The 26,905-nt window shown below is 44.3% G+C and overlaps 2 protein-coding genes and 1 non-coding gene across 5 annotated transcripts in view; all 3 read left to right on the forward strand.

Annotated features, from left to right (window-relative positions):
• Positions 1–3,925, forward strand: part of EEF2K (eukaryotic elongation factor 2 kinase) — a 53,154-nt gene extending 49,229 nt beyond the window's left edge. For all 3 annotated transcript variants that reach the window (XM_019512851.1, XM_019512853.1, XM_019512852.1), the window contains one exon: positions 698–3,925. In XM_019512851.1, the coding sequence (XP_019368396.1) occupies positions 698–807 (110 nt within the window). In that variant the 3' untranslated portion in view covers positions 808–3,925. The remainder of the gene's footprint in view (positions 1–697) is intronic.
• Positions 3,926–8,576: 4,651 nt separating this feature from the next.
• On the forward strand, positions 8,577–8,658 carry TRNAL-AAG. The gene has a single exon. It is a non-coding gene; the product is annotated as a tRNA-Leu (tRNA).
• A 104-nt stretch (positions 8,659–8,762) lies between these two features.
• POLR3E (RNA polymerase III subunit E) overlaps positions 8,763–26,905 on the forward strand; it is a 41,733-nt gene continuing 23,590 nt past the window's right edge. The window contains exons 1-12 of the mRNA XM_019512854.1: positions 8,763–8,866; positions 11,618–11,693; positions 12,911–12,961; positions 16,338–16,415; positions 18,710–18,825; positions 20,769–20,851; positions 21,839–21,946; positions 22,876–22,925; positions 23,255–23,374; positions 24,455–24,540; positions 25,785–25,829; positions 25,914–26,005. Coding sequence (XP_019368399.1) covers positions 11,658–11,693; positions 12,911–12,961; positions 16,338–16,415; positions 18,710–18,825; positions 20,769–20,851; positions 21,839–21,946; positions 22,876–22,925; positions 23,255–23,374; positions 24,455–24,540; positions 25,785–25,829; positions 25,914–26,005 — 865 coding nt within the window. The 5' untranslated portion in view covers positions 8,763–8,866; positions 11,618–11,657. The remainder of the gene's footprint in view (positions 8,867–11,617; positions 11,694–12,910; positions 12,962–16,337; positions 16,416–18,709; positions 18,826–20,768; positions 20,852–21,838; positions 21,947–22,875; positions 22,926–23,254; positions 23,375–24,454; positions 24,541–25,784; positions 25,830–25,913; positions 26,006–26,905) is intronic.

Consider the following 26,905-nt stretch of genomic DNA (forward strand, 5'->3'; position numbering starts at 1 on the left):
CAGCAGGGACTCGGGGAAAGTCTGTTCACCAGGGCCCCCCTTGGAGTCACCAGGAACAATGGCCACAAGCTGAGGGAGGATAGGTTTAGGTTAGATATTAGGAAGAACTACTTCACTATAAGGGTGGCCAGAGCCTGGAATAGGCTTCCCAGAGAGGTGGTGCTCTCACCTTCCCTGGAAATCTTCAAGAGGAGACTGGATAGGCACCTGGCTGGGGTCTTATGACCCCTGCCACCCCCAGTGCTTCTTCCTGCCCATGGCAGGGGGTAGGACTAGATGATCTGTCTAGGTCCCGTCTGACTCATTGATTCTATGATCAGATCCTTAGCGCATGGGATAATCTTGATGTTTTCCATGGGTTCAATATTATCTGATGTTTTGTGGTTTAAAGTCCCTTGGACTCTTTTAGCCAGCTACTGACATATTGCATTTATGATCCTAGATAGCATATCAGAAAGTCACTCAGCTGCTGTAGCAGTATTTTTCTATGTTGCTTTGAATTCCAGTGTTGTGGGCTGGTGAAAATAGCTGTAGCTTCTTTGATCTCTTTGGAGTTGCATGGATTTACACTAGCCAAGAGTCTGGCCCAGTAATGTGACCTCCATTTCTTTGCTGCTTCTTTCATACCCTTCATTTCTTCCAGACATGCAGAAGGTATTTGTTTTGTCATAGTCTCATGATTCTCTTCGTTTCCTAGGTGACTTGTACACAGAAGCCGCAGAAGCAGCAATGGAAGCCATGAAGGGTAGATTGGCAAATCAGTACTACCAGAAAGCTGAAGAAGCTTGGGCACTAATGGAGGAGTAAAACTTCCAACAAGGCAGCTCTTGTACATAAAAATAATCTTTTTTATCAACTTTGTTTGCAAAAAAGATGTGTTTTTTATGTGTTGTTTACTGATCTGTGTTTTTTCCATTTTAATTTTCTAACTTTGTCCTGAGGGGAAAAATTAGCCAAATGTAGGTTTGTACATTTGGGGGTGCTGTTGTGTACTTTTACCTACATTTCAAAGCTACCATATCTAGGAGCTTGACCTTTTATATATTTTTTTAATCTTAGGCCTGAGGGATCCTTATTTTGTTTGAGAAAAATGAAGCTGATATTAATTTAAGGTGCACACTTTTTTTGTTTTCTGCAGTTTATTCCTATATTTATTACTATATTATGTCTCCTTTTCTCTCCACAAAAAAATCAGATTTCTAAATCTCAAGCACTTTTTACCATTATCTGGTACATCTCAAGGCAAATCTTAATTTTTCTGTCAACAAACCTCAAGAATCCCCCTTTCTAAACATGTGGAATAGACCCAAAAACAATTCCATTTGTCATGCTCCTTAAATGCAGTTCTAATCTGTGAAAATGGCATATGGGTGCTATTTGTTCTTCCCAACGGGATTTAAGAATTATCTTTTTATTTCTAAATTGGTAAGATTTGTTTCTTCTGAAAGTCGATGGTTTCCTGGTATCTCGCTCATCATTAACAATGCTGTTCTGCTGCCAGAACATTACTAATTTTCTTGATGAGGCAGAAGTTGAAGTGGAATCCTGCAGTCCCACCCAAACCTGTATGCCATCTTGAAAGGAGTAAAAACTTGAATCAGTCAACACAATATAACCCCAAATCTACCCAGAGAACAGGCCTACCAAATAGAAAGGTGCCATTTTTACAGAGCAGAACCACACTTTAAAATAAATAGGATAGAATCTTAGTTCCATTAATATCGGTGGCCAAATCCCATTAATTTTGAAAAGGCTGCAATTTTATTCATAGGAAATAGAGATTTTTTTCCCAACATTTTCTGTTTTCTCCTCTTCTTCTAATACTGTAAGTGTGGTTGCATAGAATCCTGTTGGATTCTTACAATATGCTTCCAATAGCATATAATAACAAAGTCTGTATCTTATTGATTTCTTGTTATTGGTTATTGTTACAGTGACATCTCCATTCCCAATGCAGCTTGATTGTCTTACTTAGTATTAAGAAATAGTTGAGAAGGGTATTTCTGCAGAGGGACATTTAGAGAGGTTAGAGAAATTGAGATGCAAATATTTTTACTACTTCTCCATACTAAAACAACTTCATGCTTAACATTCATGTGCTAGATACTGTAGGAGAGATTTGAGCTGTTCATTGAAGAGTATATTCAGTGTCTCAGTAAATTCCAGATCGTGCTCAATAATAGTTTACTAAATACTGTCCATAAAGGTACAAAGCTCATTGTCTGTGGTAATGAGTTGCATTCTCAAGTTCTACAGTGGAACCTGGCCACCTGTTGCAGTTTACAGCATCATCTTGAAAAGGACCTTTGTTTTTCATGAAAAACAGAGAACTTTTTAAAAGGCTGGTTCCTGTTTATTGTAGAAAAGCATAATTGTCTCCTAGTTGTAAGAAAAATGCATATTGTCCCTGAGTACTAGTTTTTGTGTCCTGTTTACATAATCCCCAGATAGTAATGGGAGCACAAGAGTATTACAGCAGTAGCTGTATAAAAATAGCATGAAATGGAATCTTATTCTAAGTTCAGAGTTGTATTTTTGGACTCCAGTGGAACCTGAAAAGCTCCTGGTCCTATTTCTTGCTCTTGTTTAGCTTTAGTTCTGATTTTGAAGTGTTTAAGACTGACTCACTGCTTAGTATCCCCATGACCCTTTAATGATCTCCTAAGTGGGTAGGTTAATGCACAGACAGAAAGAAAGGAAAGGGAGGGTATCACTGTTAAGGTTGGTATGTGTTAAATCAGGTCCATTGCTCTTCCTCATTTCTAGATCCTGAATTGTCTTAGGCAAGAGCTAGGCACAGACCTGCTAAGCATCGTCAAAATGGGGCACTCTCCTGCATGAGCAGTGATAGAATTTCCAGGTATCTTGGCAATTCTAGACTTACCAGCTGTGATACCCCAAGTGTTGAGGCATTTCCGGGGTTAGGCAGTAGTGGAGCAGGGTTTTTCAGTGTGACAAATTTGGACTCTGGTATGTAAAATACATCTAAGTTCCACTTTCAGTGCCTAACTGCTTTCAGGTTCTGGCCCTTTGTTCCCTCCTGCTGGGAAGCAGGGTCAGCAGTAAAACACTGGCTCTCCCTGACAGGCAGTGGTACCCTTTGATTCTGAAGATGATGCAACAGTGACACAAAAAAAGATTTAAAAAATGTGCATAAGTAGCACACTGGAGGCACTTATATAAATAATAAGTACATAGTACAGATAGAGAATATATGTTTTCATTGTACAGGTAATCAATGTGGTTTTTTTCTTTTAAAAAATAATCATTTCACTGGCACACCAGCCCTATATGGGGAGGGGAGATGGCTCAGGTGTGTAAGTCCAAAATAAAAAGATAGGCTCAAGAGTGTCATCATTAATGCTTTTTGGCGCACAACTGAATTCTGTAATTTCTTCATGGAGCTAAGATGGAGCTAGATGTACCACTCTGTGAACAAGAGGTTGTAATTGTTAATAGTTTGTCTTCAAAATATTAATTTTTTTTAGTGATTTAGACTGTTTCCTAGCTCATGATTAGTTATATAGCTGTGCAATAGACAAGACTGTCAATGATTTTTAAATGAAACGTTTGTTTACAGAAATATGCACAACTTATTTTATGAAATTCCTATAAAGAGAAAACATGTATGTATTTGAAAGACGTTTTTGGAATGACCTTGCCATAGGCTGTATTTTTAATCTATTCACAGTGAACAAATAAAATATATTTTTAAAAAAATGAAAAAAAATATTTGGTGCCCAGTCCTGCAGAAAAGCTTCTGTTGACTATATCAGGAGCATCACCTGAGTCATGGCAGCAGGAGCAGAGACCTTTGCATGTAAGAAATGCTCAGTTTGATTGCTTGCTTCACTTATTCGTATGATTTAGTTCCTCTGGTTTTATTTTGCTTGGTCAAATAAAGTTATTCCTTTTGTCACATGTTGTAAGTAGAGTATCATTGTATTTTTGGGGTTGCTTACATTTGCGTAATAATTTATTGCTGCAAGTTGTGAAATATTGTGTATGTTAGTTTTATTATTTCATCACTGATCCCCGCTGCTTTACAGTCAGAAAAAAGTGAATAGAGACAAATTCAGTATATTTTTTGAGAAGTGGAATACTTTCCCCAGGTGTGATGAATGTCTGACATGCAATTTATGTTGGCACGCATTTGCTGTAGATATAATAACAAAATATTTAAGGCCGAATTTCAAAGCCCTAACTTGGGAGTCTTCCTTACATGGCGGTAGTCCAACCTTTGTGTAGTACTGAAGCCAAGTGTTTTCTGTCTGAGTAAAGAAAGAAAGATTTGAGGCGTGGCTGGCAGATTTTTGTGCTGGTTTTTTTGTGATTATTATGATATTTGGTTCCTTTTTACCAGTATGACTTATTCCCCTTTCTGTACAGAAATGCATTGTACTCCTGTAACTACTCTTTTACTTTTGTAACAGTCTCTCCACTATGAGAATTGTACTGCTTAACAACATGGGAATATTTAAAGTGACACACCATCATCCCATGGCAAAGGCACCTAAAGTTATGGGATTTTATAGCAAAAAAACCCTACATCTCTGTGGGACTGGATGTTTGTGATATGGTGGGCCTGGTGGTCTGAACATCTGTCTGCTGCCTCAGAAACGTAGGATGTCCCTGGGAAGATGCTTATGTGCCTCCCTCCCAGGAGTTCCTGCTGCCTCCATTGCTTGAGAGGCACCAAGATGCATTTCCTCAGCTTTTCCCATGTTCTCTCTGGAGGGCTTTTTCTGTTTCATCCTGGCCATCAGCCTTGCTCCTACTGTTGAAAATGTCCTACTCAAGGCTACTGTGCTCAAGAACACTGATAAAAGAAGATAAGGATCTTGTATTTACAGCAGTAGCAGGAAAGGAAATGTGACTGCATTATCTGGGTTGGGGAGAACCTGCTGGGGAAGAAATGTGTGTACTGGGAGAAAAGGGGGGAGAAAATGCAGCACTTTCCAGAGCTCCCTTTCCTGACTGCTGCTCTCTGGCCTTAGCATCGGCTGTGCTGGCAGTTGAATGGTGGCTGTCTGAGGAGAGGTGGTGGGGGTTTCAGTATCTCTGCCTCCTTATCCTCACAGAAGACGAGTATCCTCCTCTTTGATGCAGGGTGTGACGGTTTCCTCCTTGAGTTCCCTTTGAAAATTGTCCCTTGAAATGCTCCCTTCCAGGAGCAGGTCCAGGGGCATGGAGCACCTTGAAAAAGGGACGTATTGTGGGTGTCACTTGGCAGGACAACTCAAGCTATTTGCTTGCTGAAGGGCCTTGGCCTTGGCCTTGGCCCAGAAATCGTCCTTGTAGCCCTTTGCTTGCACGCCCTCCACATTTGCCCTGTATACAGTGTGGTTCCCCAGGAGCAGGCCCTTCTCCCACAGGCTGAGGAAATCCAGCACCTCCTTCCTGTGCCAGGCAGGAGCACAGGGTTTGGGTCTGCATTTGTCCTTTATAGCAGCTTTACATGGCATGTTTACCTGCTTGCACGTGCATGCTACCAGGGGATGAGTATGTCCCAGAATTGCAGGATTGAGAGGGAGGGATTTAGACATGAGACACTGGAATTGCTTTGGGATAGCTGCTAGACCTGGCACAAGAAAAGGACTGTCCACACATACTTCCTGTCAGCCCCCACTGGTATTTGGGGAAGCTGACAGAAATCTGTGACTTTGTTACCATTTAGGCACTTTATGCACAGATGTGCACACTTATTGAGAGAAGTGTTGACGAGGCTGAAACTAGAGTTTGCTGTACTCTTTCCAGCAGGAGTGAATGGTGCCTGCTAGTGGCACTTCCAGAAAATGATGGGCTGTGCTCTGACCAGGGAGTTAACAAAGCACGCCCCTGCTTCTGGGCAATAGAGGAAGGCAGTGGAGTGCAGCCAGGCTGGAAGGAACAGGACAGGGGATTGTGGGACTGATGATGGAGGGGTTCCCGCACACAGCTATGCTGCAGCCATAGAGTTCAGAGATGGATAGCACCTGTAGGGTACAGCCTATGAAGCCAAAGATTATGGACTCAACTTGCACTCACCCTGGGATGCAGGTATATTGGTGACTGAGTGAATCAGTCATGGGACAGGCATGGACACAGGCCCAAGCTCACAGTGAAGTTCAGTGTAAACACACGCATGCTCATGTGGCCAGGGGAGTTGACCTAACACCCGCTCTCCTGCTCTTCCAAGAAGCCCTTTGGATCATTAGTGATCACTCAGTCTGGGTCTCGGCTGAACATCCTTTCCAAGGGACAAAGTGCTCTTAATCCCCAGTTGCCCTTCCCAGGGGCAGATCGATCTTCCTTCATCCTCTTGAGAGGATCACAATGGGTACATCTACGTGTGCGCTTTAATGTGCGGTAGCCTATTTTACTACACATTAAAGCAGTGCATAAAAAAACTGTGCTACTATGCTAATGCACAGTAAAATAGGCATTATGCACTTATGTGAAAAGTGCAAATAATCTGGGAGCAGTTTGCTTTAAAGTAAACTCCCGGGCATGCATCTATACATGCAGGGATGCAGAAGCAGATCCTAACAGCAGACTGCTCCTACACCCTGTGGCCTGCACTGGGCCTCTGCAACAGCTGGGGGGAGCTCTAGGCCCCCACCCCCCATCCTGAAGTGGAAGCTGGGAGCTCCAGCTGTCAGGGAGCTCGGGATAAGGATCTCTGAGCCCCTACTCCCAGGCAGGCAGTACATAAGTAAGCAAGTAATCTTGACTAAATTTGCTATTTGTATTTGCAGGTAGCAAATATACTAGTGATTAGAGCAAATTACTGTTCAGTAAGCATCTGCACATGTAGATGGTGCCACATGCAGTAATTAGCCCTAATCTCAAGTAAAGCATCTCAAGTAAAGGTGCCCAGTATTACCTAAAAAGCATGGACTTTTGCTACCGCACATTAGGACAGCCAAATGTGCTTTAATTGAGTACCTCACCTTGAAGGGTGCCTGTACACAAGCCTGGAGGCTGCTTCAGTGCGGTGTAAGTAATTGACTCTGCTGGAACATGACAATGACTGTGTTCCAGCAGCCTCCCACATCTTGCACATTGTGTCCTCTCGCTTCAAAATGGCAACAGGGGAGCTTGAACTAAGGTTTGTTAAATGGGCTTTAGTTCAAATGCCCCTGCTGCCATTTTGAAGTTCAGGGACACTGATACAGGAGCTGCTATGGCACTTTAATCAGAGGGAGAGCTGCTCTAATTCAAGCTTCCCCCTCCTGCCCCCCCCCAAGAGCATGTGTAAAAGTGCCCCAAGGTACTAAATTTAATGCACATTAGGAAAAGTGCAGTATTGTATGCATAGGTGACTCGTAAGGAGGGACACATGCCCCCCCTGAGATTGGCCGCCACTTGCCACCCTCCCCCGCTGCCACCACTGCAGCTTTTGCAGGCAGTTGCCACTTGCTGCTGCTTACCACTGCCAGCTTCTGCAGGCAGTCACCCATCGTCACTGACTATGCCCCCAGCCCTGCCGCTGACTTCTGTGGGCAGTTGCCACTTGCCACCCCGCTGCCGACACCGCCACCTACAAATTGTGCCCCCCCAGTAGTCTCAGAAGGCACCAGTCCTTCATGAATGTACATACAGGTGCGCCCAGCTTTAGGCAGCCCACACTGCTATTATTGAGCCTGGGACACTGGCAACAGAAATTGGCCTATAGTGCTGAAAGCCCAGCTCCACCATGGCAGGAAGTACAAGTGTACGAGGGGCCTTGGGAGATGAAATGCCAGAGCTGGAGACGTTTCAGAACAGTGCCCCCAAACAGCAGCTGAGTCCTTGCGGCAGAGGAGTGAGGAGAAGGTTTGGCTCCCAGCGGCCTCCCAGTGCCCTTGAGAAACACCAAAAGAAGTCTCCCCCCTTTGGCATGAGTGACTGGTGCCTCCTGTATCTGGGGGGGCACCTGCAGAAGCCGCCTACCCTGTCTGGGGGGCACGGGCCCTACCGGCAGCATCAATGTTGGCCCTCGAGGGGGGCACCAGTTCCGTCGGGGGGGCACGTGCACCCCCGTGCACCCCCTACCAGTCGCCTCTGCCCTTCGCGTGTGCGTGTGGACTGTGCACTGACTCCAAGAGACTTTCTGGCCCTCAGTACCCACGGGCATGAGCCCGCCCCTAACAAGCGTAGCCAGGGGCGCGCACTCCCTGCACCTCAGTTTCCCCCAGCTGCAGAAGCGCTGACGCTGTACACAGGGCGCCAAGAAAGGAAAGAGCCAAGGAGCCCTTGCATGTGAGCAGCACCCCGTTTCCCTTAAGTGTGGGTCCTGGGGGGCCCCCGGCTCTGCTCTGCCCCGTGCACAGGGGTGGGGCTCCGGCTGCTGGGGCACAGCGCGGGTGGAGGCGCCGCGGATGAAATGCAACAAGGCCCAGGCTGAAGTTAGCAAAACTCAGGGGTCACATCACAGCCTGGAGGCTGCACGGGGACTGGGGCAGCAAAGGCACCGGGGAAACCCAGAGAAACTCAGGCTCTCCCAGCGCAACGGGAAATACAGACACGTGCCAGTGGAACAAACCCAGGCTCAGGCTGACACTGGAAGGTGGGATCAGAGATAAGTGTTCCGCAGCAGATAATACCATTATCTCGGTAGCGTGGCCGAGCGGTCTAAGGCGCTGGATTAAGGCTCCAGTCTCTTCGGGGGCGTGGGTTCGAATCCCACCGCTGCCAAAACGTTTTGTCCCCGCGCTCCTTCCAGGCTGCGCCGCAGCGCCGCCTGCCGGCCCGGCCCTGCCCGCCTCCCGCAGCATTGTGGGTAAAAGGAGGTCCGGCCGGGCCTCCCACGTGTCTGCCGGAGTGGGAGCAACATGGCCGCCGCCTGAGAGCGCCCCGGAGCTGCACCGCGCTGAGGGCCACCGGCGCCCGCCGCTCCCCGCAGGTAGGAACGGGCCGGACCGGCTGCCGGAGCCCGGGGCGGGGCCGCGCCGCACGGGGGAGATCAGGCCTTTCTGACAGTGCCGCGCCGGGGGCCCGCGGGATCCAGGCAGCGCTGGGAGGGGGTCGGGAGCTTGTCCCTGACTGGAGGGCTGGTCCCGCTTTTGGGACGCTTATTTCCCCCTCCTGAACAATAAAAATAAAAGCAGGGGCCTCGCCCCCCAGTGCCCTGGGAAGGTGCTGCGGAGAGATGCAGGCCTCGGTGCCTGCCTGGCAGCCGGCTCCCTGGCTTAGGCAGTGCTGCATCCTGGCTCCGTCCTCCCAGCTGCATTTCTGCATCCAGCCCTCGTTTTGCCCCTTGCCCTCCTGCCGTGCGCTGGCATCAAGGTGCCAGGGGAAAGTAGGTTCTCCAGTTACCAAAAATTAAAAAAGGCTTTGGGAGCAGGGAGTGGCAGGGTGCAGGCCACCCCACCTGGGCCACAGGCCACATGGTGCCTTGCCCGTGACCGGCTGCCTTCCCTGACTCACTGACCAGGTGTCCTGGGGTGTCGGGGGTTTGTTTTCACCCCTGACGTGGTCACTAGCAGGGAGCGAGTGGAAGGGCCTGAGGGATTGTGCGCACCTCCACACAAATGCGGAGGCACTGAAAGGAGGTGCTTGCTTGATGGGGGACCTCCTTAAATCCCTGCAGCAGGGTCTGCCGGGCAGAAGTGACAGCACCTTGTGATGGGAGCCTCGCTGCACAACGGATCCCCGTAAGCTGCTTGGTCATTAACAGGAAGTCCTCTTCCAAAATTGTTCGGACAGGCCCGGTAGAGAGCCTGGTAAACATTGTGTGGAATTGCCTTTCAGGGGCTTATGGAAAGCCTTTTAGCAGGCCCTGAGTTGCCAGATGCTAGCCAAGCCTGAGTTAAACAGGAGTAGCACCGGTATTTGGATGTGAAGCTCTTTAGGCAAACCTGGACGCTGCAGGAAATGATGCCAGTAACTCAGAAGGTGGCAGTCCGCCTTCGCTCCTGGGAAGGAGCCAGTGCATCAGTGGGACAGTGGCTCTCAGCCTTTTAGTACTGTGACACATGACACCAGGAAAACATTTTGGGTTTCTCCCTGTGTGTCCAGGGATTTCAGGAACATCTCCATGTATCCACAAAAGCAGGCATGTGTTACAGCCTCGGTGTTGCAGGGGACACTGCTGTTGGAGATGCTGTTTTTCAGACAGACATAAAACAGAAGTCTTCATTTTCTGATTGTTCAAGATCCCAAGGCTCATTTTTTGTGATACCCTAATATCCTGGCTCTGGTCAGCTTTTTGGGTAGCTGGATTATATCTCTGTAAATGCTACCTGCGATTTCTGTTGGATATGATTTTTTTTTTTCACCTGTTCTAAAGTAGCTCGTGTTGCTGTCTGCTTCATCCCATCTCTGAGGTAGCTACATGTGTGTGTATCATGTGTCACGTGTTCTTTCAGTTTAATTAACCAATAATGATTGGCACTTCTAGCCCCTTTTATGAATCCAGAACTGATGTAAGATGACTTTGTGCTATCTATTCAGTTACAAATCAAGCATATTTATTTATATATCTCCATTTCATTGTGTTATTCTTCTACTGTTCATGTATTTCCTTCTTCCTTTACTATATTTCTGTTGTAAAGGTTTCATGCAGATCTGTTTTTGTGTCTTTGAAATCCTTGAGTTTACTTTAGTTTAACTTTCTGCACTATGGAAAGTTGCTTTTATGAATGTTATAAAACTGGTTTTGGTAACGATGCTTCCTCCCTATATGCTTCCGGAATGTATTAGAAGCACTTCTAGTCATCTTTTAAAGGAATTGGAAAATTGATCTCTTCTTTACTGACACTTCTAATAACCAAGGGGTAGACACACAAAGGAACTTCCTGTAAAGTACAGAAACAGTCCTTGGAGCAGGGACCAGAGTGAGGGACTTCTCCGGGCCCAGCAGTGGTTGCGCCATCATGCTACAGTCCTTCTGACTCTCTGGTTCAGTGAATCTTTAACTTTTTTCTAGAGAGTGGAACAGTTTTAAAAGGAGGGCTTGAGTGCAGCCTTTCATCAGTGTCCTGTAGCCTGGTGGCTAGGAAATGACAAGTGTAAACCCCCCTGGGAACGGAGAGAATTTAAGCTTGGTTTCCCACACCCGGGGAGAGTCCTCAACCACTAGGCTGAAATCAAACTCAGTGCTTCCTGTTTCTTACAGCCCTGATCTCAGTGGTTGATACTACGTGCTATACAGTGCCAAGGGAAATAGAGCAAGGAAGAGTCCTTGCCTTAGACAGTTTGCAGCTTAACTAGACCAGGCAGACAAAGAGTGCCTGCTTCCCCTGCTACGGAGGGCAGAGTGAATTGAACAGGGCAGTGGAAAAGTTTGGGCTACAATGCAGTGTTTCTGAATCCTAGCCTAGGGCCCTTGTTATGGCAGTGCAAATTGTGCAATTGGATGGGGCCTTGAGCGGATCAGAGCATTCAGTTATGGTGAAGAGTAGAGACTGGCCTGAAACTATATGAGACCACCTAAGTTAAGCACCACTGCTGAGCAGCCATGCACCAGGCTGCTTCTCCAGTGATGCTTCTGCAGTTCACCATGCCTGTCACAACTCAGACACCTCTGGACTGAGTCCACAGCCAAGGTTCTGCTTTCCCCTAGCTGGCAGCCCATGAATACTTCTGTTCAGTAAGGGCCAGGGAACTAACTGTCACAGCCCAGGCTTGATGTGATATTTTTCTTCTCTTTCAGATTGTGCTAGAGAGCCCAAGACAGCTTTTACCATTCTAGCATGGCAAATGAAGAAGATGACCCAATTATACAAGAGGTAGATATACACTGGGCATCTGTGTACCTTTCCTCATATTTAGGTTTCTTAGCTTTTGGCTCTCCCAAAAGAATATCACTGAGCTGAATTGCTGTCTGATGGTCAGTAAGCAACAGCATATGAAAGAAACGGATAGTGTGAAACCAGGATTTGGTGTACAGCCTGCATCTTCTGTGATCAGTGGCAAGTCACGCTCTGAGCCAGCATCCAAAAACTAGGCCATTGTCACTCTGTCCATTTGGTGGATTAGTTGAAGCCCCAGATTTGTCAGTCGGACATCATTCATGTACACTAAGTTTCCCTTAGGAAAGTTAGAAGAGCTTTAAATAGAGTGATTTTTTTTTTTTTTTTTTTTTTTTTTTTTTTTGGATTAGAAAGGGAATAAACACAGCATGGGTGGTGCATGTGTTTACTGCTCCTGATAAAAGAAACAGTTGCCTGTTTCCAGTCTGAAGTGAAGACTGCACAGTTTTGCTTTGAAGAGGATTGTCAGGTGCCAAATAATTGCTACAATATACTACTGATTCCTGATACAAATCCCCCCACACACCAATTGTTGGGTGTTGGAAAGAGAAGCCATTGTAAGACCTTTTTGCTTGGGCAGGCCTTCAGCTGGTAGGGTTAAGTTTTGGAGCACTGGCTAGGTATCTTGTTAAATTATATATGATTTAATTTTAATATTTTTATCTGTCTTTACAATAAAAGCCAGGTATTATATTTACTTGAATCCAAGATAAGGTTTTCTCCCTCATTAAATATGTTGTCTCAGATTTCAAGTACGTATGGGAGAGGGAGGTGGCTGTGTGGCTCTAACTCTGGCCCCAGCCTGGGCTTGAGGTTGGAATGAGAGCATCTTCCCTGACCCCCTCGTAGCTTCTGCTCCCCCTGCCATCACCTCGGTCCCTACCCCTCTGGCTGGAGCTTAAGTATGAGGCTCACACCAACCCCACTGAGAGCTAGTTCCTCTCTCTTTGATCAGATGCTTTGGGAGAATCTGAATTTCAGCCAAATATATTAGCTTCTGTGTCATGTCCTGGCAGAAGTAGACACCCCTTTGAATCTTAGATGAACATTCTCAAAGAGCAGGTTTGCAAGAGGTTCACAGACCTGCCCAGAGTTTGTAGCTAATTTCTCCCCAGGCTAGCGATTTCAGTGGCACTCGGTGCAGATATTCATAGCTTCCTGTCCAGTGAAACTTGTTTCTTTTGTTTTGTCAGATTGATGTGTATCTGGCCAGAAGCCTGCTGGAGAAGCTCTATCTATTTCAGGTAGTCACATATTTATTTTCTTTTAATCTTTTAAAAAAAAAAAAAAAAAAAGTATTGTTTTACCAAGCAGTAACTCCTCTTAACATTACTATGGATTCCAGTCTTACAATTTCTGGGTGATGTTGGACACCATCACTTGTTAAGTGCTGAACACTTAATTAAACAAATGAGGGTGTTACTCCTCTCTAAATCCAGCCCAGGGAAAGGATTTTGAAGGTGGCAGGCGACTTTAAACAGGGTACTCGCTTGCAGCCCAGTGCTACCCCTCCGAAAAAATAAATGAGCAGACTCTTCAGTTAAACTGGAAGCCACAGGACTGTGTTAACGATAACAGACAGCAACAATATTTACAATAATTACAAGATTATTCACAATGATAAGCAGGGATCCGGGTTTTCCGTTTCCCACGGAAAAATGGAGAAAACTACGGGTTTCTTGTTTTTATTGGCGAAAACACAGATTTCTGTGCTAAAAAGATTCTCCACTTTTGCAAAGCGCTCTTGCAGGCTGGCACAGCTCCAGCCTGCAAGAGCCACTTGCAAAAAAAGGCAGGAAACACCCAGCCCTGGCCGGAGGTGGGGGAAAGTGAGGGCAGGGGGCCTGGGCCTGAGCCTCTGAGGCAGCCAAGGCCGGACTCAGGCTCACACTCTCCCTTTGCCCCTGGAACATGGAGGTAGGTGGGGCTTTGGGCAGGGCTTGGGAAGATATGGTTGGGGGCTGAGGGAGTGGCGGGTGCTGCTGGCCCCAGGTGGCACATCACAGCTGGGAGCAGGGCCAGGGGGTGAGGGCAGGGGCGCCCCTCTGCGGGGGGCTTTGTAGGCAAGCGACGCAGGGTGCAGGGTGGTGGTGCCCACCATGTACAGGCCGGGCACATGCCGCCTGCCCAGGGGAGAGGGAGAGGGAGAGGGAGGCTGGCACACGACCAGAGCACAGCTCTGTGGCTGGCTCTGCAGCCACGGCAAGGAACAGGGGTACAGGGGAGAGGCGCAGAGGGGAGGAGGCAGGGGCTTGGGCTCACATGTGGCGCTGCCATGTTTACCTGGAGGGCCGTGACAGTGACGGCAACGGCTGCTGCCTACAAAACTTGCCAGTGCGGAGCCATGCCAAGAGCTGTGCGGCCAGTGGCAGTGACACAGCACAGGGTGGTGGTGGGGCTTGTTGTGCTGCCCAGCCACCACCATGGTGCTGCTGCCAGCTGGCAGCCGGCTGCACAGCTCAGCATGGCTTCGCAGTGGGAGGTTTTGTAGGCAGTGGCTGTCACAGGCCTATAGGTAACCAGCAGCAGGCGCTGTGTGCAAGTTACACTAGCACGTAGTTACACTAGTACGTAGAGCATAGTTACGCTAGCACATAGACCAAAGCCTGGCTCACACAGGCTCTCAGGCTCTGTGCTTACAATGAGAACTGTACTAATTCCCCACCTTCCCAGGAGATCTTCCCATCTCTAGGGTACTCTCTCTCCTTCAATCCAGGGAATAGGTGATGCGTTGCCACAAGAGCGTTGGCCCACTGGCACCAGTCCTGGTTTATGGTTGTGCTCCCAGAGGGATCACTAGGGGGTCTTGCTCTACCTGAGATTACACAGTCACCTCCAATCGCTCTACAGAAACTAAACACTCACCGAACATCCTTAATCTCAGTCTCACTAGACCCAAGTAGTCTGTCTTCAGACTCGGGCCTCAAACTCACAAATCTCTCAACCTCAGAGACACAGATTCTCAGCACATACACCAGCCTCACTCAAGGCGCACACAGAGCAGAGCTCAGTCTCCTTTTTAGCCCTCAAAATCAACTCAACCATCTCTCCAGGGCACCTGCCATTCAAACGCTCATACAACTGGTGCCTCCATCAGTCATCATGTTGAAACAAATTTATTACTTTTCGCACTTCTGACCAGTCATCATTCACTTTACATCAGGGAATAATGGTCACCACTTTTGGCACCAAAAGTCCTGTTGCTGGGTCTCTACTGCATGTGCTAATATTATATGTATTTAGGTCAGCCTGTCCTCAGAGGTAAAAGTTCACTGCAGAACTTTTACCTACAGGACTCAAGCTTTTAAGGTTACGTCATCATTGTCAGACTAGCTAAGCCAGAGATGTGGCAGCACCGTGCACACTACACACTTGCTAGGCACTTTTCTGTGTGTCAGCTGCAGTTGGAGCAGGAGGGTTTTCACTGCTAGCGGATGTTTGGTGAATTTCCCAGTGCATTAGCTTGCCTGGAAGTGCAGGTCTATCTAGACCACAGAATAATCAGACCTCTCTGAGTGCCTGATTTAGGTGGGTCTGGTTAGGCCTCAAGCACTCAAAGTATCTACTCATATTACATGATTGTCACAAAGTCCAATGGCCAGTGATGGCAATAGGCTGCTGTTAACCTCTCTCTACTTTGCTTCAACCAGGGGCAGGACTTTGCTGTCTGCAGTCATCATCTTGTTTAAACTGTTTTGCTAAGGCTACAGTTTTTTGTCTGTGATCTGTATAAACAGCTGTCTGAGTGTTCCCTCCCCAATATTATTTTAACTAACCACAATATACTTTTAATATAATTAATACTGGTAACTAAAACATGACTTTCTGTGGTCTGTGTTAAGGCCTATTGAGTCAAATGCAGATGCAAGGATGCTGGTAAAGGAAAACAGCAGTGGGTAGTGAATTGTTTATCTCCTACTGCAGCTATTTCTCCCTCCCATCTTAAAGACCTTTGCAGTCTTTGCTTGTGAAGTTATTCATTTATATGTTTGTTTCTTCAGCCATTTAATTTGGCAGTAATGCTTCAGAGATTTATGCCCATAACTTGCATTAATTGAAATTATCTGACCTGTCCTCTATATTGTAGGGAAAAGAAGAATCAAGAGAGTAGAGTTTTAAGGTGCCACTCTGCCCCTGAATCCATATAAGCTGTTGGCCAAGTTGTTTATATTTCCTAGGCCTTACTTTTCCTGTCTGTAAAATAGAAATAATAGTACCCATCTTTGTAAAAGCACCTGGGGGTTATGCAATGCAAAGTCATGTATAAACTTAAAATCTCATTATGGTTAAGTGATAAATCCCCAAAGAATTAATACCATTGGGATCTGATTTCTAAAAGTGTAAATTCTGGGCAGTCTCTTTCTATGAGCAGTTCCATTTCCGTGTTTTCTGGCTTGTTGCAGTTCATTCAGGTAGCAGTCTGCTGGCGCTAGAGCAGAGGGCCAGGGAATGGGGATCAGTATTTTTGTGTCTGATCTGTGTAATGACTCAATGGGTCAGTCAAAATAATTTGTTTTCTCTGCACCTCAGGAAATGGTTGTGCAGAGTTGATGGTAGGGAAGGGTTTGGTTAATCTGTGTAGTGCTTTGATTGAAGGACACTGAAATGTTTGTTTTTTAGTATCCGATTCGTCCCTCTTCCATGACCTATGATGATGTGATGCATCTGTCAGCAAAAATAAAACCAAAGCAGCAAAAGGTGGGTGTCACTTAAGACTGATTTGAAACTCTTGCTTTATACTGGCTGTGGAGTGCTGCAGAAGATCAACAAATTGTGCTATTAAGCTGTTGTTGGGAGTTCAACAACTTGTGGGACCAGATCTCTTGGATTAGTGTCTTTCATTATGCCTGAGAAATAACATTTAAAGGAGCTTTTTTTGGCAGGGAATTTTTGTTGATAATTAAGTGCATAAAGCAGTAATGGAGAGGATACTTCTTTGATATAAAAATCCTAAAATTGCATGTAGAGCCATTGTAGCCAAGTACAGGTGATACAGCTGGTTCAGCTCTGGATGTTTGCGCCAATAATCCACGTTTTAAAATGTTTTCAGTGCCGCTGTGATATTCAGAGAATGGCTGAGTTTTGGTAATGTGCTCTGTGCTAAGTTTTTTGGCATCAGCAGAGTACTTGATTCTGCTCTTCCTTATTGTGCTGGCTCAAACCAGCATATAGTAGTGTAAGTGAGGTCAGAGTCGAGCATGAAATGAGTGAGAGGCCTTTAGAAAGGAGCTTCCCAACTCAACAATCTTGATCAAGGTCTGATTTTGCAAGCATCTTTGTGTAGCTCTCCTATTGAAAGCAGAGAGCTGTTAGTCTCCACAGTTATCCCAAATCTCATAATAAGCTGTTCTTAAACTTATAAATAGGACTTCTGAATTTGACCAGCTGGACATTTCTATACAAAAAAAGAAATTGGAGTTTACCCAATAAATAACCAAATGACACCAGAAATCATTACTGACTTCTGTTGCCTTCACCCCTTTTGAAGTACTGTTTCTCTGTAGATACTGCTTTTGCTCATTGACTTGTCTCAGATGTCAATTTGAGCTTGGCATTTTCAAGCTGCTGAAGCTACAGGGTGACAGCAAATTCCTGCCCCCGTCAATAGGGAGGACTGTATGTGGATGCAGGATTTAAAACAATACAGAATCACTGATGGTAGATGCAAGTCAGATATGCCTTGTCACATAAAAGCCCTGCTAGGATCCTGCTGTGATCATCAGGATTTCATTGTGGAAGATGGCAAAGAAAAGATCCCAGAGTGCAAGTTCTGCAGTTATGATGCATGTTGTCTCTGGAAAAACATCTGGAATTGCAAAGCATTACAATCTAAACCCCATAGAAACCTGAAAGCCTGCCAGGCACATTTAGCACTGTGGCCATTTGTTGATTAATAATCCTATAATATAGGTTGAAAGAAGAATGATGAAGATAGATGTGATATAGGAACTTATAAGGGCTTTGGCACCATCTGTAAATGGGGGATGTTTCAGTCCTGTTTTTTTCCTATAACACAAATGTAAATTCCAAGTAACTCTGCTCACGTCTGCAGTCTTGCTCCAGTATAAGATTAGAGTTGGGTTTCTTACCTCCAAATGGAGCACAAATACTGCATCATTTATTGTGCTGCTTTGCCTAAGTGTTGGGGAAATGCAAACTTGGCTTCATTGCTTCTGAATGGGCCCAGAGTAGGAGGGAGGGATCGGCTGCTCTTGTATTTGATGGACAGTACTGAACAGCTTGAGACTGACAAGATACTAAAGAGAAAATTTAGCAAAGCTAAGATGGTTGTCCTGTCCTGTTCCTGTTCCTGTTCCCCTCCCCACCCCCTGTTTGAGCTAACAGAAATGATTTAGACTATTTGCCCACACTAAATTCCCCAGGAAATTATGTACCAAAATCTCATGGGCAAATTTTAAAATCTAAGCCATAATGTTTGTATGTTATTCTTGGACATCAGTGTGCGTTAAAGCCAGTGGGAATTACGCAGCTTTATTGGCCATAAACATGCACCTAAATGTGTATGTTGTGTTGGGAAGAACTCTCTGATACTGTTTGCTGAAGGAGATACTTTGCACTAGAATTGCTGACACGCTTCGCAGGGCGGGGGCATTCAGAACCGAGGATCCTTTGTTAATTGCCTTTTCTTTTTTAATCTTGTCACTGGTGATTTTAAAAGTAGGATTCAGAATCATCCAAGTCTCTTTGCAGCACAAACAATATACTTAAAATACTTTTCAGTAGGAATCTTGATCACTGTTATATCTATTGTTCGTATTGATGTAGAGGTTCAGAATTATACCCTTAGTTCTTTAGATATATGCATATGCTTAAACTTTGCATACAGTTTATGTGTATGAGTAGTCCCTTGAACAAAGTTGATTGTACCTTTTATGTTAGTTTTTGCAGAAAGAGCACTTAAGTTTCACTGTAGATGTAAAATGATTATGTTTAGCTAATTATTGGTGCTTGCTTATTTTATCAATGATTAGGTTGAACTTGAAATGGCCATTGATACTTTGAATCCTAACTATTGCTGCAGCAAAGGAGAACAGATTGCTCTTAACGTGGATGGGACCTGCACAGATGAAACCAATACATATTCCTCGTAGGTATTGTCTTTGCCTTAACACTCTTGTCAATTAAGGATCCAGATGGATCACCAAGGTTTTAGAGAAAGGTCAAAGTAAGTGAATATTCAGTCCTGAGGAGAAATGGGGATGTTCATTGCTGAGACTTTCAAAAGGAACCCATGATTTTTTTGGATTGGTCAATTTTTGGGCGCCCAGCTTTTGAGACAACTTTAATGGGAGCTGAATTTCAGGAAGGGTTGAGTCTCCATCCCTACTCATGTGGAAGGCCAGCCTTTGTAAAGTGCTTTAAATTGGGCACCCAAAAATCTCCAGTCACATTTGCTAGTATCTGGTCAGTGTATTTTGAGCTTTGGGACAGTCAACTTAAAACATAAATCAGTTTTAAAAACATTTCAAGTAGTATCTGATTGTCTGTCGCTGATCCTCCTGCTGATTCTTGTGACTTTGCAGCATTGTTTCCTAATTTTTCATGTTCTGTCCTTCCCCTGCCTCCACCTCCCTGTGAAAGATCCATGCAACCACCAAAGAATCTGGCAAACTTTGAATGTGACTATTTTTGTGTGCTAAGATATGCACAAAATAAGCTGAGAGAAAGTGGCAGATACTTGTACTTGTAGTAATCTGAGGGCTGCTTGTTTCTTTAGCTGTAAAAGTAAAATTCAGGCATATGTGTGATGGTTAAGCTTGGGGAAAGTTCTGCTAGAGAAAATGATTTCCAAGTGGCTCAGATAAGCATGACCTCCATCCTAATTCTGCCCCTGATTCAGCAAAGCATACGTTTGAATCTAGGGAAATATGTAGGTACTTCATGAATAAAGATGTCTCTAAGGACATAAAGAGTGCTTAAATATTAAATATTAATCAAATATTAAATGTTAATTGAACAGTTTATATGATTGGATCATATGTAGTTAGTAATGTAAATGAATAAGCTCTCCTAGAGGAAGGATCCAGATAGCAGGTGTCATAGTTCTCAAGGTAGTTGAACATCTAATCTCTCCATCCCTCTTGTAGTTTCTTCAAGGGCACCAAACTTAGTACTCGGTCCCTAGTCATCATCTTCCTCAGATTGAAATCCTGCCATCCATACCCTCCAGGTCAGCAAACTGTTACAGTGCACTGTGGTCAGCTCAGGAGTCTCACTTGAATTTTGTAGCGACTGGGGCAATGGCAGGCTTTCAGAGCAAAGTAGTGATCATTTGGGGCAAAAATGTTTCAGAGAAAACAGACCATCCAACGATAAAAGTGGCTATCCACACCTTACTTATCCAGGTGGTAACCCATCATCCCTGCACAGACCCAGGCAGATCAGACATCACTCTAGGGCAGAGTGTCAAAGGAGAGTTTCATGTCCTTGATCCTCTTAGGCATCTTCAAATAGGTGAAAGCAGTTTGTTTTTTTCTGGAGGGGAAGAGGACAACATTAAAAAAACTAGATAATCTCCTTGTTTCAGCATTGGGAATTTGCTGTAATTCTACTCCGGCTTTAGTTCTTGCAGGAAGCATTTCTTTTTGTACACATGGAGCCAAGAATGTGGGGTTGCTTGGAAGCCCGTAAAGATGCATATAAGATTCGTACAGCAGTTTCTTACCATTCTGTAGCATTCATCACAGTTGGCTGTTCCAGTGTCACATGCTGTAGAGTGAAAACCAGGAGGGCATCTCTGGATAGTTGGGTACCAACCACTCAACCCTTTTGAAGGCACTCCAGATTGGATGAATCCATGATGCAACCAGTTTTGGAGACAGAGCTGTGACTGCTGCAGTCCACAATGATTAATGTAATTAAATAAAGGCGCAGCGTGCCAAATCAACATATTTGCTGCATGTGTAACTTACAGTGATCTAAAAGGTTAATTATTTCATTTTGGAAATCAGCAATAGCTCTACTTCAGTCTTCCTACTCTTACCTGTTGTTGTCGCCTAATGTAATCGCACCATTTTACTTTGCTTACAGGAAGCTCATGGACAAGCAAACCTTCTGCTCTACGCAGGCTGCCAGTAATGTTTCTCGCTATGCTGCTGCTATCTATAGGAAAGGTGATTTTTGTTTTTCTCTTTCACCCATCCACTCAAAAAAAACCCATTTTTGAACGTGCTGGGTGCTTGAAACAAGACAACTGCGTTCTTTGTCTTAGCCTTTATTTTTATTTAATGGCTGTTGATTCGTAGACACAAATTGCTGTAGCAGATAATTTTAACTATTAGTATTCCAAGGCCCTTGGGATTCCAGTGAGGAGTTGTATTGATGGTGTAAATGAGGCAACAAAGCTATTATAGCTTTTAGACTCCACTGATACCCTACCAAAACTTATAACCCAAAACCATGATTGTTTGTGGGGCAATTTTTTTAATATTAGGCATCATAAAAAACATGCCCATCTTGTTCTGTAGATTCTGGGGCTTCTTTGTTCCTCCAATTCTTTCTTACATGATATACTAAAAAGGTGTAGGAGTAGTGATGTGTTCCAAAATGTTCCTGGGATTTACATTATGGATTTGTGATGTCTCTTTATTCTGCTTGCTTTTGTCATGAGGGCATAAATAATTATGTTTGATGTAGGAGGCTAGGGGCTGCTCTAAACTTTTGTTCCTGTGAAAACAGCCATACATTTTGGTCTGGAGTTTAGGGTGATAACGTTATTTAGAAGAGGGCTTAGGACAGCAAATTCTGATGTAGACCAAGGCTATTCTGTAAATTGGGCAAGGCTTTTGATGCTGAATCACAAGTCAAGATTTGATTCAACAGCGCTGACTTCCCAGTGTGTGTCAGAGAATTAGTCTGATCAGCTGACCTTATGCAACATACACTTTCTTGAATAGTAAATACCTTACCAGGAGGGTTCTCCTTGTAAAGGTTGGGTCATGTGTGAACCAGAAAATGACAGATTAAACTGCCTAAATGGAATGGGACTCATTTAAAGTTAAAATTCATCAGACTTTTATCTTAAATTGGAATGATGACATTGCAAAGAGGTGGCGAGGAAGACTGTCATCCTGATGTACTAGAATTGTTGTGTTCTATAGGGGAACTTCATTTAACTCCACTACATGGAATTCTACAGCTGAGGCCAAGTTTCACCTACTTGGATAAAGCTGATGCCAAACACAGGGAGAGAGAAGCTGCTAACGAAGGTAAGCGCTTGACAAGTTTTATTTTCTTTGGAGCAGTGAGATTCAGGTTCTCTTTACAGTTTTAAGCAAATGGCTTTTTGGAGCTGAAGAAAGGCCGAATGTGTTTAGAATACTAACATGTAATGGTTGGTTCACAGGAAATAATTTTTCCTTTTAACAGTTGGAAGAAGAATTAATGGTACATAACTTAAAACAGTGAAGAGCTGGTTGGCAGGATATTGTAGTGACCAATAATATTTAGCAATCTGAGCCCTTTTTTCAGTGTTGCATAAATATTAAATCATCCTCCCCAAATCCCTGGGAGGTAAGTACCGTAATGAACCTGCAGTCACACAGGTATACAGTTAACACTGCTGCATATCACAGGCACTTGGAAATTAGCTAGAGCAACAGGGTTTGAACTTGGGCCTTCTAGCTCCAGAAGCATCAGGCCCTACTGTTAGAGCTAGCAAAGAGTTTCCATTAGGCCCTTTGACCCAGATTTGTACCTGAATCTGATTCCACCCAGTAGTGGGCAGCAAAATGTAAGTGGTAGTCAGTTTGTTAGAGCTGAGATTCGGGTCTCTTGTCTGTTACAAGAGAATGCAAAGAATATAAATGACGTACAGAAAATTATTGTGAGAGTGAACTTGGTTCCCAGCTCTATTGCAAGCTCCCTGTGTCCCCTTTGGTACAGTCCCTTCATTTCTTTGTCTCAGTTCCCAAGGGAATAATTACAAAATCTGGCAGGGATATCATGATGACAGTGTTTGTGAGGTACAGTGCTGGGACCATACTAGTACTGAGACAGAGGTGGGCCAAAAACTTGGAGCTGGTGAGCTCATGGTCCACTCACTCTCCTTAACTGGGGCTCTCACCTGTAGATTCTGTTTTGGCTTCTTCATCTCAATGGCTTTTTAAATCTCACTTTCATGTCTTGTCTTTGACAGGTGGTGATTCATCTCAGGATGAGGCTGAAGATGATGTCAAGCAAATAACTGTATGTCTGAGATTCCTTACTATGGTCGTTCACATCAGAGCATAATAATTAATAATAATCTGAAAAGGTTAAAAATGTCAGTTGTTGGTTCACAGATACAACTCTGCTTGTAAGATTGACCAGAAGTAGACATCTGAGATTCTAAGGAAGGGATTGTTTACAGGAGACCTTCTAGTTCAGTTGGCTCCTACCTGTTGGGACCTTTGGTATTAGGTTTATTTATTCATGTAGCAAACAAACTAATGGATAATACTCTATGCAGGGACAATGTGAATGAGAGTTACAGCAAGAGTTTTGAAGCTGTGGTTAACGGTGACCAAATTTTCTAGGTAAGATTCTCCCGACCGGAGTCAGAGCAAGCCCGCAAGCGACGTGTTCAGTCCTACGAGTTCCTACAGAAGAGACAAGCTGAAGAGCACTGGGTCCATCTGAATTATTATGGGTTAAGGGTAAGAGTCTGGGGTGCTATGGAGTCCTGTGCTGTTCTGAATTTTCACTTGGCTCAGAAGAATGTAGAATCCACACCGCACGGTGGTGCTCCTGTCTGAAATCCACCTCAGGCCTTTACTTATGGGTTGTAAAGAGGGTTGATAAATTACTTAAGGGCATTCAGTTAGTTGGATGGTGGGAGTCCTGTATAACTAACAAAGCGTAAGTATGTCAAAAGATTGTCAAGGTGATCATATTGTGGTAACTATGATGGCCTGGGGAATATGTGAGTAACAAGAATGTTGAGGTAATATCTTTTATTAGACCACCTTTTAGAGTCGGGAGAAATGTTTACTAAGCTTGTGGGTACAAAATACCCTTCCTCTAGTCTGGGAAGGAAAGAAATACAGCCTAAGCAACAGCTTGCCAACTTCTTAGCGGGCAGAGGCTGCGCCAGCAGGAGCCAAGGCCCTCCATCTCCACCACAACTGCAACCTCCCCTGGAGGTGCATGGGCAGGCAGCTCTTTCTACCACCACCGCAGTGCATGTTGGGGCAAGTGGGCAATTCCCCCTCCCGCCACCTCCTTAGCTGTGGGTTATCCCACTGTACCATGCTGTGGGCTGCACTGAGTTTTGCCACCCTGCCCTGCCCCTGGGGGCAGGAAGTGAAAGACAGAGAAGGAAGGGGAAACCTGAAGACCCCCGACTGCAGAGTGATGAGGGGAGCAATGGCCAGGGGCCTCAGATTAATCCCTCAGGCCACCAGTTGAACAGTCCTTTCCTTAAGCTAAATACCAGTTAGAGCAGCCACCTTCATTGTGTTAATGAATGTAATTGCATCAACCTGGAAGTGAGCAGTGAACACATGGAGCAGAGAGAACTAGTCCAGAAAGCTTTTAAAATCCTACAAACGTATGCTTTCCTATGTTACATGAATGTCAGTGCAGCAACACTTCTCTTAGCCAGGGGAGATACTTGCATAGTGCAGTAGCTATATGTAGAATAAAGAGCCTTGGATTGGAGTTGCACTGGAGACTGTGAGATTGAAGAGTTCAGTTTCCTGCACATCGTAATGCATCTTTTGTATCACCTCTTTCAGGACAGCCGTTCTGAACATGAGCGCCAGTATTTATTCAGTCAAAGTCATGGCATGGCAGAGAACACTGAATTAATTAAATCACCCAGGTAAAACCTTTGGCTATTATATTATGTCTAGTTGTGGGGGGAGGATGGTAATATAACATATGTATACTATTTTATATAAATGTAAAAGTTTTCATGTGTATACGCACATATATACGTCTGATTTGTATTGGTAATGTATTCCATAGATTCTAACAGCAAGGAAATAGAGGCTGAATAGACTGTTGTCAAGTTGTGCTGTTTATTATTTGTATTTCATTTCAAGTCTACTTCATGTGACATTGGAGGATTGTAGATGCTGCCAGGAAAGCCTTAAAACCAAACCAAAAACTATTTTTATTTCAAACATAAAAATTTCAAGCCAACAGGTTTTATTTTATATCAGATTTATAAAACCTTTTATGATTTTTAAGGGAGGCCTGAATGACTCAAGAGTGACTGTTTCTCACCTTCAGATTTGTTTCTTGGTGATGGCAGCTCTGTGGAGAAAGGCTGAAATAACGTGTACATGGGTCTGCCCAAGGATAATTGTGGTTTTGCGAGCAAGGCCCAGACAATAGGAAAGCAGCAGGTTGCTATCTTTGTCTTTCTCTGTCTCATGGTCTTGGTGGCTTATTTTTTATGTTTCTGAACAGTGAGCTGCCATAAAATCTGAGGGGCAGAGTTTGTCCCTAGTTGCAGTGGAGGGGGTGAATGCATGGGTAGAAAGGGAAAAGAATCTGGCATTGTTTGCTGCTCTCTGTCTTGGCCATTTGCACGGCCCCTGTCACTGTAGCCAGGGCCATCCCTAGGTGGGGGCGAATCGGAGCAACCAGACCTAATGCGATTGGCCCATGGTCAAGCAGGCAATCCATAGCAGAGGAAGAAACTGAGCTCAGGTTGCCCAAGTACCAAGCCAGCATTCTAGCATCTGGTCCCAGCGTTCCTTTCTGGTGGTAATGTCAGGAAATGTACATAGGAATGTCGATTGCTGGTTTTAAAAACAGAAGGAATTTAGTGCTTTGGACTTCTCACAACAGACTATTTACTTACAGCCATTTATTATTTTTAGTCTCAGTTGATAGAATTACTGTCCCAACATTCATCAGCACTGAATTTTATTGAAAAAAGAATAAACAGTCTTTATAGACTAATATTTGCCTTTAGGTTCCATGCAAATAAGATTGCACAGAAATTAATGGCAAATATTAGTCTACAAATAAAGTTGCACTTAGGAGAAAATGGTTGTACTTAACCCTGGATAATCTCTTCAGGCATTTGATGATGATGTATTTTCTTTTCCTTAGTGAATACCTAATGATGCTGATGCCTCCCAGCGTAGAGGAAGAAAAGTAAGCATTTGTACAAAATGTTCAGACTTCATATTGACTGGCTGATATCATTCATTGGCTATAACTCTGTCCATTTGTTTGCAGTGACAAACCTGTGGCTCCAAGCAATGTGCTTTCTATGGCACAACTGAGAACTTTACCACTTGCTGATCAAATTAAGATACTAATGAAGAATGGTATGTAGTTTTTTGATGTTCCATTTATGCAGTCTTTTCCATGATCTCTATCTAGTCTTTTTTTTTTCCCCTTGTGGTGGTACTGCTTATGCTGCCATTCAACAACCAGTTTGGGAATCTTTCTCAAGGATCAGTGCCAAGTATACTACCCTTTCCTTACTGCTCCTGCTGATTGTTTCCACTGCCTTTTTAGAAGGGTAGATAAGTGACTGTAGAGCTGACATGAGTGTTTTGGATGTTGTATGCAGCCAGGATACTCCATTCTGATACTGAGCTTGTTGGTTCTTGGACACACCTGCAATTGATCCACTCCTGGCAAGTGGAATCTAAGCACAGATTTTTAAACTTGGAGGTTAATACAGCAGCATGCATTTTTGCAGTCCTTCTCCAACATGTGTTCAGTAATACAGGCCTCTTTGCATGTTGTCTGAGACAGTGTCATGCCATCTTTCTGGAGGTCCTGACAGTCTGAGGACAGCAGATACTAAACATTTTACCTCATGGCCTTCCAGACTTGTTGAATAACTTCTAATCTGTTAAAAAAAATTCCGAATATTCAATATTAGCAAAGGTGTTTTCTTGTATTAATTAACTTTCGCATACTGTTGCGTAACATTTTTAGTGCAGATGTAGACTGACTAAATTGTAACACTTCTTCTAAAGCCCTTTATGTTTTTAGAAGCTGTGCAGTACTTTTTCCTGTTGCTTTCTGTATGAGTCTTATTGCATTTTTTTAAAGAAATGGTGTGTTTAGATTTAGAATATATCTCCTATGAGCCATTCTGGATAGAGTGGTATATAAGTCTAAATGATGATAATATATTTGAAGAAATCTTTAAGTAACAGTTTCACCGTTTTTTTCCCCCCCCCCACACAGTGAAGGCCATCCTTTTTCAAACA

The sequence above is a fragment of the Gavialis gangeticus genome, unplaced genomic scaffold, assembly GCF_001723915.1.
Source record: "Gavialis gangeticus isolate Ggan-Ray unplaced genomic scaffold, GavGan_comp1, whole genome shotgun sequence".
NCBI classification, from domain to species: Eukaryota; Metazoa; Chordata; order Crocodylia; family Gavialidae; genus Gavialis; species Gavialis gangeticus.